Source organism: Chrysemys picta, chromosome 19 (assembly GCF_011386835.1).
Source record: "Chrysemys picta bellii isolate R12L10 chromosome 19, ASM1138683v2, whole genome shotgun sequence".
Classification (NCBI taxonomy): domain Eukaryota; kingdom Metazoa; phylum Chordata; order Testudines; family Emydidae; genus Chrysemys; species Chrysemys picta.
Genome location: NC_088809.1, coordinates 9,883,262 through 9,898,061, shown reverse-complemented (window position 1 = coordinate 9,898,061; position 14,800 = coordinate 9,883,262). Strand labels below are relative to the sequence as shown.

At 44.2% G+C, this 14,800-nt stretch overlaps 1 protein-coding gene and 1 long non-coding RNA gene across 3 annotated transcripts in view; both read left to right on the top strand.

Annotated features, from left to right (window-relative positions):
- The window catches only part of MNT (MAX network transcriptional repressor), a 71,336-nt gene extending 63,343 nt beyond the window's left edge, over positions 1-7,993 (top strand). For both annotated transcript variants that reach the window (XM_005298895.4, XM_005298893.4), the window contains 2 exons: positions 3,977-4,169; positions 6,519-7,993. In XM_005298895.4, the coding sequence (XP_005298952.2) occupies positions 3,977-4,169; positions 6,519-7,234 (909 nt within the window). In that variant the 3' untranslated portion in view covers positions 7,235-7,993. The remainder of the gene's footprint in view (positions 1-3,976; positions 4,170-6,518) is intronic.
- Positions 7,994-8,828: 835 nt separating this feature from the next.
- LOC135976614 (uncharacterized) lies at positions 8,829-14,577 on the top strand. Its single transcript, XR_010593900.1, has 2 exons — positions 8,829-9,009; positions 14,278-14,577. It is a non-coding gene; the product is annotated as an uncharacterized LOC135976614 (long non-coding RNA).
- The last annotated feature ends 223 nt before the right edge of the window (positions 14,578-14,800 follow it).

The following is a 14,800-nucleotide window of genomic DNA, read 5'->3' as shown; positions in this document are numbered from 1 at the left end:
ATGTCACCCTCCGAATAGGAAACGCAATCTGTCATCCTGTTTGGAGATATTTTGATACATTAATGTTTTAGGGCCTGGTATAAAGCCGGAACAAGTGAGCTCGACGGATGTGTTGGGATGGGAAGAGTTTACTTGCCCTTCCCAAGCCACAGAGCATCCGTGGAGGTGTTTCACTATGACAACCCTGTCCGCGGCCCTTTCCCAGATTTTGAGCAGCAGATCACTGTAGTTACAGATTCATTGGCCACATCCCTTCAGTGGTCAAACCATAGATCTCAGGCCGCCTCCTGCACAGCGGTGCAAAGAGAGCCGTGTCCATTCCACCTCCTTTGCACCCATTCCGGAGCCCTGCTTCTTAATTTGATCAGGAATCTAGGAGAGGTGAACTGAGGCTGAAGTCAGGAACCGAGAGTAACTCCTAGTGCGCTGAAGGCAGGTTACAGCACAGAAGAAGCAAGGGACGCCCTCAGACTGGGATAGAGGAGGGGAGTGGAAGGAGTATTTAAGCTCATGCTGCTGCTTTGGCGGAACGCCCCTGCTAGGGCTCTGAACTGCCTCCTTTGCTGCTTCATCAGCTTATGTTTCCTACATTTTGTATGTGCTCTGCATCCGTGATTCATTTGCCGATGTCCTTAAGAGAGCCTCTTTCCATGTCAACGTTTGCCACGCACGTACAGTCAGAGTGTTCTGGCAGGGAGCTTAGGAAGTCAGCGGGGTGGAAGCACGGTGCTGGGAAGGGTCTGACTTTCACATTCCACAGGAATCAGATTCGTTTCTTGAGTCTTAATTTCTGAGTTTTGTTCGGGGCAGGGGGGCGGGGGTGGCGGAATGTAGAGTGAAGTGTCTGGTTTGTTTGAAAGAAAAACATTTAATGAACTTAGACTCGCTCAAGAGTCCGGGTTATTTTTGCATAGAGCTAAAGTGGTTTTATGGGAGAAAACATGTATACGATTATTTTTCTTCTTGTTTCCATTTATAATCATTCCTCCTCCTCCCTTCCCGCCACAGGCTACAACCCTCACAGATCAAATCTGAGATTTAGATAATGGAGAATGCAAACTACTCCGAGTTTTCAGCAGTGATTGTGCCTTGCATTCTAATGGGTCCCAAACTGTGCGCATGGAGAATTCACTTAAATGCAGCCATGTCTGGGAGACAGAGCTGCACTCAGATGGGTAAAAAAGCCATAGAGCACTTCAGGGAGGGGAAAATGTGGATGCGGGGCAAACCCTTTCTCTTATGAAAAGTGGAGTGGGATCTTTAGTATTCATTGAGACCAGATGTGATCTTGATTTTTTTTTAAGGCCTCATCTGAAAGACCCTATATGGGGTATGCTCCATGGAATATGAAATCTCTGCCTTGGAAGGATTGAGTTTATCCTGCTGTGATTTGGATCTGTCGTTTCTGGGAGTCTAGGTATTTGAAAACTGAGAGCAGAATTTGAACCACTGTGTCCTTGAAGCAAAGACCTTCCATATGAGACCCCTGACCGGGCAGGTCGAAGTGTCTGACTGACCCATATATTCCAGTGTCTCTTCTATAATCTCCTCTCTCACCTTGCTGCTGTCATCTCTTCTGTTGATCCATCCAAAGCAGAACATGGACCAGAGAAAGATGGAGTTCCAGCGGGTGTGACTTACACAGCAGAGTCTAATGACTTGACAAATCAGTGCTCTGGCTGTAAATCATTTCACTGTAGAATGCTTAGGACCTGATCCTGAGAGGCGCTGAGCACTCAAAGCTCCCACTGGAGTTAAAGGGAATTGTAGGTGCTCAGCACGTCTCTGGATCAGGCCATTAGAGAGCCCATTTTCCAACCATTAAACAGGGATGAGTTTCAGGAGGCCTGCTCTGTTTCCTAGTTGATTTGGATCACCTGCTACTAGAATCAGCCACTAAGGACTTTTCTCCATCTCTCATGCACATTGCAGAGTTTGCCAGGTGGATTATGGGATGTTTTCACATTGCTCTGAAGCATCCAGCAGGACCCACTGCCAGAGACATGGTGCTGACCTTGGCAGACTATAAATTCACTCTAATGTGGCAAATCTTACATTTCGAAGAGCACGGCTTCATGAGCTTTGCAGCCAACTGTTACTGTTTGTCAAGGAGGGGAGGAAGCAGTATTGAGAAGTTTCTTGCACAATAAATTGTTGTGTTGTGTGCTTCTCCTTATTACGTCACCTGGCCCAGTGCCACCTATTCTAAATTGCAATTAACACGATTCCCACAAGTTTTGGTTGACAAATCCAGTACGTTTTGTGATCTAACTGTATACAGAAACAAAAGCATCAGCAAACAAATGGTAGGTGAGATTATTATAATGTGGGCCACAATTTGCCTTGGCTACTTCAACATAGATTATGCTGCTCTGTTACTTGGTGCTGTGGTCCTACAGTAAGGGACCGATCTTGCAAAGTCATGAATGGTCAATGCATCTCATGACTGGGCCCTACATTTTCAGCAGGACATTGCACTTTGAGGTGAGAACAGTGGTCACTGTGTTTTTCGGTACCGAATTAAGCCGTCCCTTGCTGGGTATGTAAAGGCTAAACGGATCATAGCTCCGTATAGATACCAAGTTCTGGGTCAAGATTTTCAACAGTGACTAGTTGTTGTTGGGTTTTTTTGTGCGTTTGTTTTTGGTGCCCAACATCAGCTTAGAAGGGGGAAGCTCAGCACTTTCTGAGAATCAGGCCCCTTGAAGCCATCTTAGATTGAGCACCCAAAACCTGAAGGACATGAAATCGCTAGTCACTTTTGAAGATTTCAGTGATAATAAGGTACGCTGCAGAAATACATTCTGCTTAAACAGAAGCAGAAAGACAGTGGAAGGATCTTTCTCTCTCCCCTTCCTTCCCTCCCTTTTTTTAGGTAAAATCCTCTTGTTGGGGTATTTTTGTTTGTTTGTTTGTTGTTCTTGGATTTTTTGGCCTGATGGGTTGATAAGCTTGCTTGTTACAAGTCTTATGGGGGTGTTTTGGTTTGGTTTTTATGGAGGGAGCATGTTGGTAGCTGGGGATGTTAGTGATGGGGCGTTGTCCTTGCTGTGGTGGAAAAGCTTTTTCGAAGAGGAAGGTTTTGCAGCTTTTTCGAAAGACGGTTCGACTCTGGAGTCTCCTGTGTCCTTTGGAAGTTCGTTCCATGGCTGGCTCCCTTCAACCAAGAATGCTTTGCCCCCATGTCTCAGACACTGCATCATGGATTTTGTGATCTGCAGTGTCCCAGAGAGCCACAACTGCCTTGACAGTTCAGAGATCAAAATTAGGCCTTTAATGTAGCTGGGGCTTATTCCTAGCCTAGTATTTTGCAATTTGAGGGGAGGTAGGCCACAGTTGCCGCCGTTTATTTTGATGTAAGGCTATTAAGACTTTCCAAAGGAGAAATGATTAAACCACACACACCCCTTATTTACGCAGACCAGTGGCTATACTGGGCTAAATTCAGACCTAATACAAGCAGGTGCAGTTCTACTGGTGTCTATGGCGTTGCTTAGGGTTACTTATATACTTAGAGTTTACTTATATCTGATTTGATTTTGGCCCATTAATCATTTTATTTTTGGTGCTGTGCTCAGACACTGGGATCAGCGCTATTCCTATTATGGGGGAGATTCCATGGGATCGACCAAGTAGAGCGTTCTGTTTTTTATGGTTGTCACCAGCCCTCTCCCTTACTGTGAGGATTTAGAAGGTGTAGCCTTGATTGGAAACCAGTGATAAAGTGAAGACAACTGGTAGAGGAATGAGCAACAGGGGTTGGATCACTTGATGATTACCTGTTCTGTTCATTCCCTCTGGGGCACCTGGCATTGGCCACTGTCGGAAGACAGGATACTGGGCTAGATGGACCTTTGGTCTGACCCACGATGTTCGTTCTTATGTTCTACTGGCAAAGGCAATGGGCGTGTCCTGGTTACAGTGGGTCACATTTTTATTTGTATTTCTTCCATTGCTTTCTTCATCCTGTCCTTAGACTTTAAAGAGAAAGGAGAAGGAATATGAACACGAGATGGAGCGGCTGGCAAGGGAGAAGATCGCTACCCAGCAGCGACTGGCCGAACTGAAGAACGAGTTGAGCCAGTGGATGGACATCCTGGAAATTGACAGGATTATTCGACAGACAGTTCAGCCAGAGGATGACCAGGCATCTACCTCGACTGCATCAGGTACCGTTAGCTTCTCTGTTATTGCTGTGGTATTGCCTGGTGCTAGTTTGACCTTGAAACCATGTGAAACAACCTGAGTTTCCTCTCAGTTTCATCCCAGACCTATGAATATGGTGCTAAGCGATGGAATCTCCTTTCAGGGTCATTAAGACTTTTGACTAAACCAGCCCATGTTTTGGTTTTGGAACAGAACGTGGAAGTGGACACGTTTCAGCTGGTGAAAAGCTCCATTTTAGCCTGGTCCACACTAGCTGAAATATTCTTCCCAGCACAGTTTAACACTATTAGCCAAATGGCTTTCACAGCCAGGTAGTTGCATCCACACTGCCTTTCTAAGGACCATTGTTGCATCCGACCAAGTGAACAATGTTTTCTAAATGCTGCCGGAGGATTCAAGTATGGTTGTGCGACAGTGCTTACGTGTTACAGAATAGTATGTGTTTGCAAACCCTGCTATCCAGTTTTAAATTGTGCTAAGTGCACTAGGTATTTCAGGCCTCTCCTGGCAGAATCTGGAGATGGATTGAATGGGATTTTTTCATGCCCATTAACAAGTGGGTAATCATCAAAAGTTGAGCTGTAATAATACATCCAATCCTGAAATCAGGCTTCAAGCAGAGTGGCCTGGTGATACGAACACAGAATTGGGAACCAGATGACCTGAGTTCTAGTCACGCCAGTTTGGCCCAGTTTTTTGTCCTCCATTTTTGGGTGCCCAGGTTCACAGCCCGGTGCTTGATTATCAGAGTGCGGAGCGCTGGAAGCTCTTGCCGACTTCCTCTGGAGCTGTGGGTGCTTGGCACTTCTGGAAATCAGGCACAAAGTTTCTTGGGTTCGGCATCCAAAATCAGAGAGCACTTTTGTAAAAGTTGTCCTTAGCCTCTCACATGGGGGGAGATCATTCTTATCCACCTCCATAAAGCACAGTGATGGTCTTGCAGGAGAAGTTCTATGTACGTACAAAGTGTTATTATTTGCAACTGCTGTTTTGCCCACTAAAAAATCTGCATGTTGGACCTCCTACATTGTAAGACTCAGCTCCCCACATTGAAAACCCAGTTGTAATCTAATGCCAACGCGTGGGATTCCTGCTTGTCAGAACTGAGCGAATATAAAGCAACAGGTGTATTTGCACTGAAATCTCAGAGGTTTTTCTGCCATGTAGAGAAGAGCCTTTAGAAGGGCACTGAATGGAGGAGGAAGTCACCAGTGCATTTGAACAGTTTAATGAGCCTTAACGTTTGAAAAGGACCCATGATGAAAAGTAAATGGTTGTTAATGGAGGCAAAACCTTTTCACACACATCTGCCCTGTAACGAGTTTATCAGTAAGATAGGAGGGGCCATGCTTTTGGCTTGACTTGTGATTTGCCATATGAAGAATAGACAGTTCAAGGACATGCTTTGGCCGAGGTTAGCACTCTGTAACCATTTGTATCAATTCCTTCAAACAGTAATGGAATCTGCCTGTGAAACTACAGGCAGTTGATACAGCAGCAGCCGGAAAGGGAAAACCTGATTTTAGCAGTTCGGTCCAGGTTCTTGTACTATGCCCATCCCCATGGTGTCTGAGCACCAACAGACTCAGAATTTAGGCTGATGGAAATGTGGAATGATGTCAGCCCTCTCTTGAGTTGCCATCTGCACGGAAGGATCTCTTAAAGGGTTGGGAAGAGGGAAAGGTCTTCCCTTGTTCTCCCAAGCCACCGGGTCTTTCAAGATATGTAAGCTTGCTATATTTCCCCATCTCAGCTTCCTTCCTGATCTGAGAGCAGAAAGAGAGGTGCAAACGGATGAAATGACTTGGCGGAAAGTAAAAAGAAGAGTCCCGATGAGCAAGGACTCTCTACGACAAGAAAACCCCCCGGGTGTGCAGACTTCCATCTGTTTCCCATGCAGCCTTTTTTTATAACCTCCCCTGTGCACCTGTGAAGCTGAGACAGAATTCACCCCTTGTAAAGAGAGGACTGAGGACTGTCCCTGCCGCCATCACAGGAGGCAACTCTCACTGTCTGATTTCTCTCCCCCTGCCTGGCATCTTCAGGGCGCCACACTCAATTGGGGTGTCTCACTTTCTAAGGCGGGCTTTGCCCTGCTGTGAGAATCCCCCTCTTGGCAATCTACTGGGAGTGGGAGTGGGGAGAAGTTGGCTGCAAGGGTTGGTCGAGCCTGTGTCCAAAGGAAGACGTTGAACCTGAGTGTGGTTGGTCTTCCTTCATGCTATAGAGTGATCACTCTGTCCTACAGTTATAATCGGGTCCTCCCTTTGTGCCCCGGAGATGAGGCTGGATAGTCAGGCTCATCCTCTGCTGTTCTGTTTACCCCACTTTCTTCCTTTCATTTTTTCCAGAGGGCGAAGACAACATTGACGAAGACATGGAAGACGACAGGCCCGTGAACTCATTACCAAAACTAACCCAGCGCCAGCATCCCGAGCTACTGAAGGCTGTCCCTCCAAATGCTGCTTCCCACCACCCGGCAGTCTTGCCTCAGCACCTGCCTCTGCATCAGAAACAAACCCCACCCCACGCGCCGCCGCCCCTCCAGACCCAGGCACTGGTCCAGCCGCAGGCGATCGTCCCCGCACAGACTCACATCGTGGCGGCTTCGACGGTGCAATCGACTGTTATCGCCCACACCGCCACCACCCATGCGTCGGTCATCCAGACTGTCAATCACGTGATTCAGGGTCCACAGACCAAGCACATCGCTCACATAGCACCTTCCACGTCCAGCCCCGTGCAACTCACCACTGCTGCTCAGCCTATTGGCCACATCACTGTGCACCCGGCAACCATAAATCACATGACCCACCTCGGCCAGCAGTTACCCATTTATCCTCAGCCTGTGGCCGTCAGCCAACCGGTTGTGAGTCACATCGCTCACACGATTTCTCACCAGCAAGTGAATGGAACCACAAACCTAGGCCAGCAAGCGGTGATGGCCAAACCTGCTGTAGGAACCCAAGTTGTCCACCATCAACAGTTAGTTGGGCAAACAGTGCTAAACCCGGTAACTATGGTCACCATGCCATCATTCCCTGTGAGCACGCTGAAGCTGGCCTAGAACAGGAAGCCCACTGGCAAAGTCTTTGGCAGGCCACCTTTCCTGAAACTCCATACATTCCAACCACGTCCAATTCCAAGGGAGAACAGTGCAGGAACTCTGTGAACAGGGGAAGAGTGACACACCTAAGGTTGGGACTGCCAAGTCCATCCTTAATCTTTTAATAACCAACCTGGAAGTGGTAATGAGAAACGGGGGGCTTCTCGGCACTTGAATTTCGCTAATCAGAGAAAACTTTAATGACAGTTGTTCATAGTGATTTTTTTTCCTTTTACGTGTAATCAGTGAAATATGAATATGATGTTCTTAAGACTTTAATTTTTCCCTTTCATGTGTTGCTTCTTTGTAGAGTAAAAAAGGCTGATCTCTTTATTGAGACATTGCGTAGAATGGGAAAAAAATCATAGACGTCTATATTTATATGTATATGTATCTGCCCAAAGCTACATATATATAAATAAATATAACAGCGGAGAAGGCCTTTGGCAAGGTTGATTGTTTGCAGGATTAATAGACAACTTAAATGTTAATTTTTGGAGGAAGAAAGCAGAGTGTCCTCTTTAAAAAAAGAAACTTTAAAGACAGATGGTTTAGTGGACCAGGGTACAAATATTTGATGACAAATTAAAAAAAAACATGTTAAAGGTATTTCCCTTCAGTATATTACATTTCAGTAAACCATCTGAAATCACTGTGACTTGTTATGGCATTTAAAGGAAATTCTCTGTCCTGTTTAATAAAAGGAAAAAGAATACACAACCGGACTTCATTTGTTGGAATTTCATAAATGGCTCAATTTTTACAGCTTTGTCAAACGAAAATTTCATATTTGTTATTTTCATGGTTTAAAAATAGGTTTTGTTTTGGGGTTGTTGTTTTTTTTCTAACGCAATAATTGATTTCGCAGAACTCTCTGTGCACAGCTCTATCAATTTCAAGATTCCTCACCCCAGTCCCATTCCCTAAAAGGGTTTTGACAGAGGCAGTTATTTAGAACTAGTGGCTTTGCAATATATTTCGCCAGTTGGGTGGAATGGAACCTGGGACGAGAAAGCTGCCGAAAATGAGGTTGATTTGTGGTGTTTTTTTCCTGAACGTGACCACAGTTTAGTGCAGGATAGTGAACGGATTAGAAAGTGGATAAATATGCAAGTGAAATGCTCCAAGGGGCAAGAGCTTTTAAAAAAAAATCAAATGAAATGGAATTTAATTTTGTATAAGATAACAGTGTATTCCAGTAAATCAGTATATAGAACCTGACAGTGTGTCTTACAAAATACAGTGAAATCTGATTAAAGAGCAACCCCCTTCTTATCTAAAGTGACTACTTTAAAGCATCCCAAGGTTTCTGGTACAATTTTGTTCCATCTTTTGTGGTGGCGGAACCAGATCCCACTGAAGTCAGTGGCAAAATTCCTATTGACTTCAGTGAGACACAGATTTTCTACAGGTACTTGCCATTCTCTTCAGTGATTGCTTAAGACATGTTTAATTATCCATTGTTTGAATCTTCTGTTCCTTGTCCCACTTCCCATGTCGTACTATTGCTAATGTTCTCCTTTTTCTTCTTTTTTGATCTGTAATCCTGATGCAGGCAAAACTCCCGCTGCAGCGAGGGGAAGTTTTGCACGTGTCAGGACCAGGGGATGGTGGTCCCTATGCCAACATCTGTCCTTTCTTATCATGTTACTGTCTGGAAATGGCTAGTAGCGGAGTAAAGGTGCAATTAACTCAACCTCCTTTGGAAGTGACACCAACCCAGACCAGGATGTAAGGTGTGTGTTGACTAGTCAAGTGATCGGATACCTTCACCACCCTAGCCACTTAACGTGCACATTTATTTCCGAGTTGAGATCTTTTTGACCGTAGTTGTGCAAAACTCCCATTCACTTCAATGGGATTTTCACCAGCGTAAGGACTGCAGGATTTGACTCTCTGGCATCATCAGAGTCAGATCGTTACTATAGGGTTGTTTAAGTTTAACTTGAAAATCTACCCCTGCACCACACTACAATTGGAACTGTTAGAAGGTGTGGTTGCTGCTAGCAGAGATCTAACACAGTTTCCCTTGCCTGTGTAGACAAGGATATTTCTCCTAAGAATTGTAATAGGCTCGTGTTTATAAAACCTTGCATGAAGTGAGGAGCACAGTTGTCAGGGGAAATAATCCCTGTTCACAATGGCATTAGCACGTAGCCTGTGTTGCTAGCACAATGTCAGTTACAGAGCAGTCAGATCTTAAAGTGAATTAGGCCCTATCCCCAAACCACCTTTATACAAATTTATTCCTAGTCACGACTAATATACTGTTAACATTGTGGAGGTAACAGAATTGCTCCTTTATGCATTCAGATGCTTTCTCAGTAAGGTTGTATTTCTTGTGTGAGTTGGAGCCTTTGATGGACCTCAGTGGAGATCTAGAGTTAGCCAGCAGGACAGTGACTTTTCATGAGAGAGCCTCAAAAGCCTGGAATATGTGTGGCAGGGTTGCCTGCCTGTTTAGGAATAACTGTGTGGCTTTGTCTCTTGAACCTATTGAGGGGCAAAGGGGGAATAGAGCTCCCACCTGCCCTTTGCACAGGTCCAAGTGGTGGATCTCTAAAGGATAACAAAAGCAAACCAGGGAAGTCCCAATTCTTGCCGACGAAGGCTACGTTTTTCAAAAGACAAGAGGCTCCGATCCAAGGACTAGAGCTCATTTGCACACGGTTACTGCGATGACACATACAAATTGCCAGCTAGGACAAATGTGGCAAGTGAGTCCTTTGAGCAGGGTTGAGGGCACCCCGGACCCCACAGGATTGGACCCACAATTATCAATATTTGCAAGAAATTACAGTAATGGCATATGCAACTTTGAGTGCTCTTGCACACATATTTTTGCATGTGGATCTGCTGTCTCTGTGTTGGAAAATATGGCCCAGGGGGTGCGCCTGAGAGCCTTTCGTAAAACACCCTGGATAACTAACAGTGAAATAGACACACAGTTACTCCTAAAAACACCGACCCTCCAACACAGAGTTTTCTCTAGTGAAAAGTTGAGGTGAAAAGGAAGTGCTGCTTTCATTTTACACAGGGGAGTACATTTTCTTGTGGGTTCTTTAATGGCTTTTATTGCATGGGCGTGTCATCTTGCCAGCCTTCGAATCTTCTTCTCCTTCTGTCTGTAGATTAAAATGTGGTGGTGACTGTAGGAGTGATGATGGGTAACACCCCCGTTTCACTTCCTGTAATTTAGTTCTGACGGACGTCCCATTTCAATGATGTTAACTAGCCCCATTACAAGTAAGGCTCCTCTCATCTGGCCAGACCTGAGCCAGTCAACTAGTCTGGGGCTATGTCTATGTTAGCAGCACTTTTGTCGGCAAAACTTTTGTTGGTTAAGGGTGCGAAAAAAACACCCCAACTGACATAAGTTTCACTGACAAAAGCGCTGGTGTGGACAGTGGGTACAACTGTGCTGTTGTAAGATCTGTAGTATAGATCTAACCTGGACATCCTGGACCAACTCATTCACGTTCTCCATGACAATCCGAAATATCTTCTTTGTTGGGTTTTTTTTTTTTTCCAAATCAACGATTTTCTTTCTGTCCTAGGGTGGGAATCCCAACCCCGACTCCTCTGCCATCAACTCTGCCATTCCCATTGAAAAACTTCAGAGTCACTCAAATGCTTCTTAGAAATCAAGTTCAGTACTGTATCACAAGGGGCACTTTAGAAATGTCTCTCCTCCTCTGAGATGTGTGTTTTCCCTATGGAGAAAGCTATATATAAATAAATATATATCTATATATCTATATCTGTACACTTTGGGCTTCAGAAGATCAATATGTCCCAAATTAAATAAACAAATAAATATGAAGTTTACAAGAAATCTCTTCTGTTGTTGAATAATATTAGTTACTGGTAATCCTACCACAGAGAAGGCAGTAAAAAATGGGTTTCCTGGGCAGACGGCTGCTGTCATTTAAGACCTGATTCAAAGCCCATGGAAGTCAGGGGAAAGGTTTTCATTGACTTTAGTGGTCTTTGGATCAAGCACTTGAACTGCAGTGTTTCCTGACACTGCAGCCTTTATACAAGCCATAGTGCGTGTACAACACTATGTGCAGTGTAGGATGCACTCCAAGATAGGGTACTGAGAACAAGCAATGAGAAGGTCAGTCAGTTTCAGTCTCTTGTTTCAAGTTAATTTCTAAAACTAACCTGCTGTATAGGCAACATCTAAACGCCGTCCAGCAGGAATAAAAACAGACTAGCTTTAAAAAATCACATGTGCTCAAAAAACCCCCCACCTTGCAGCTGACACATTAAATATGGGGTATGATCCTCACCTCACATAGATGTAAATCCAGAGCGGAGCTCAACCAGTCTGAGATTAGAATCTGGTCCCATTTTCCAGCCTTGTGCACCTTGTGTAATCCCTTATACTTTTGTGAAGTGGGTGTAAAGTGTTCCCATTCTGGTTTGGGAGTGGTCTACACCCACTCTGCATTAACATTGCGCAGGGCTGAATGACGACACACAGAGCAAAACATTGGAGAATCAGGCCCACTGGTGCTTGGTGTACCGTGATTCATGATAGCAAACACACACACAGAGTATCCTGTTCTTAAAGGCATTGCCGTTGTCCAAGCTGGTGTTTGCTAGGCTCTGATTTCTCCCTTTCATAACCTAGAAATTGCTGGAGCTTTTAAAAACAGACCAAAGCTGCATCTGTAGCTTTAAAATAATAATAATAATAATAAATAATCACTTTTACCTGATGTCAAACAACCAAAAAAAAGATAGCGGGAGACTGGCTGGAATTTTTAAAGGCTAAGTCACATAGAAGCAGAAGTCCTAATGACTTTCAGTAGGACTTCTGCTCCTAAGTCACTTAGGCACTTATGAAAAAAGCACCCAGGATACACACGCAATATAGCGTGTGTTGGGGCCATGTGTTGGCTGCAAAATATCTTTTGTTTACTCAGATTGGAGTGAGGGGCTTAATTCTGCCACCTTTAGTCGAGTAGCACTTTCTCGTGCATGTAGATATTAATGGCAGTGTTGGTATAAGTATTGCTCAGTATGACTAAAGGTTGTGGAATCAATCTCCGGTAGAAAAACTTTCCTCGTCAGTTCATGAATTCAGAGCTCATGAACTTGAGTTACTACAATTCAGATGGTTCTTGCTAATTTATGGCCAGATCCTGAAGTTTTGACTCATGCCTTTCTCAGATAAAACTCAATAAAGACTGAGAAGAGACATCAAGATTTAGGACCTGATCATGCGGTCACATGCTACCAGTTGTAGTGCTTAATACCACTCAAGCTCCTGGTTATAATGGCTATGCCTGGTAGCACAGCAGCCTTGGGCTTTGCTCCGGCACCAGAGGGAGAGCAGACAAACTGCTGCATCCAGATGGAGTGCTCCATGTGGGGACCAGCAGCCCGCCTGCACATTGTCAATTGCACAACCAGGGCGTCAGCGTGCTTCAGACGGGCATATGATGAGTGCAGCTTTTACATCAGCGTTTCCAAAGTGAAAACCTCTTGCAACCTGCACTGCTATAGGAAACAAAAAGAACTCGTTTTATGTGAGGCTAAGTCAGACCATTTGCTTTAACTTTCCTTTTTAAACCAGGCCTTTTTTTTCCCTCTTGTGTTGAATTTGTAAGCAGACAGAGCAAGAGAAGGAATTTTAATGACTAACAATCTGCAGGGCAGGTAGTGTCTGTTTGTTTGAGCCTGGCTATTGAACATATTAGGTAGATTTGAAAGCTAGTTGTGACCAAAAAGTTTCTTGTACGTTTTACTATAATATAAACAAAGATAATCATTACTTATAAAGGCTTTTATGAAGACCACCCATATAGAAGGAATCAAATACAGCATTTGTGTTTTCCAACAGGCCCCTAAAGTGATTAAGATGAGGCTTTGGTTTTTGGGTGGGGAATTATCTGCTTAAACATAACCCATCCCCTTTCTGTGTCCGGCATTCAGTCTGCAATGAGATCCTCTCTTTGCTCAATCATTGGTGATTTCATTTCTCCAAAGCAATAAACCCACAGCAGGGGACGGTGCTTGTGCAGTGGGGCGGGGCTTACTGAGGTCAGAGTCCTATGGAGTAAATTGCATTGCTTGTTAATGTCACAGGTGAGCTATTCCTTGAAATCCCTCCTGCTGTGCTCATGTCAGAATACAGCAGTCATTCACTGTCCATTTGGGACCTAGTATTTCCCATCCATGATGAGAGTTTGAAGTGCTCAAGGAGTGCCAGATTGGGGCCCTTAACAATATAAGGGACACCCACAGGGACAATAATTGGAGTATAAACTCTGTATTCCAGTTGAATTACAATTTAGAGGGGAAAAGACTGGCAATATAGCTACATAATTGTGTATATTTCTCTCTACGTATACATGTGAGCTGTGTGTGCCTACGTAATGTGTGCAAGTGTGTACGTATACACCGATGGGACCGAACCAAAACCTCAGACCTAAACTCTCTCAAACTGTGGGGAAAATCAGATCTGGACCTCCAATTTTGTGTCCAGGCCTCATCTTGAGCGTGTGTGTGTGTGTGTGTGTGTGTGTGTGTGTGTGTGTGTGTGTATTGCTGTGTTCTAATTAAATGCAGGTTATCCAATGAAAAGTACAGTTTGTTACTAAATTCTCTGTGGTAAGACTTTAGGCTGATAATGGAAAATGCTAAATAAAACCACGTACTGCTGGCCGCCAGGTTATATTAGTCCATCATTGACATCCAAATGTTTGAAGAGCCTTAAATCTTCCTTGAAGGGAAATGTAAATTGGGAAGAAAACAGAGCTCTTTGGGGGCCGTTTTTTGTTTGTTTGTCTACAAGGGTCCTGTTGGGTGGGAAGGGAAAAACCAGTAGCATATTATTCTAGTTATTCAGGGTTTGATCCTGCATCATTCAAGCCAGTGGGAGTTTTGCCAGTGTCCCCAGTAAAAGCAGGATCAAGCTTGCATAGTGCAGGGACAAAGGGAGGTTAATTCTTATTTTTCTTTTCTTTTTTTTCCTCTTTCCCCCACCATAGAATCTGATGGACATGATGTTCCATCTGCAACTGCTTCTACTTACTACTTGTGTACAATTTATCCAGGTGGATTAGTGGGAAACTTAACAACCAGTTACGATTTAGTTTATTATTGTGTCAGAAAAATAGCAGGTCCAAAGATCAGACGGGCTGTTGGATTCTAGTGTTGGACTATTTGTCTTTCTGTTGTTGTGTTTTGGGGTTTGTTTGGGGGGAGGGGGGGTTTGTATTAAAAGTGGCCTTTCGTAACAAAAATAAAAATAAATAAAATAAAATGCCTTTGAGTGGGTTAGATGGAGGTGAGACTATATTGCTGCTTTTGTCGATGTTGGTGTGATTGTCTGTTTGCACGCCTGTTTATAAACGTAGAGAAGTTCAAGCAAAGATTTTCTTGTGTCTCTGATTTTTGTATGTAGCCTGTGTCTCTTTTGGACTGATCTGCATCCTGAGTGAATTTTTTGCATTTAAAAAAAAAAAAAAGTGTGACAATTTTTTCGGGTCGGGAGGGGCGGGAAAGGGGGAT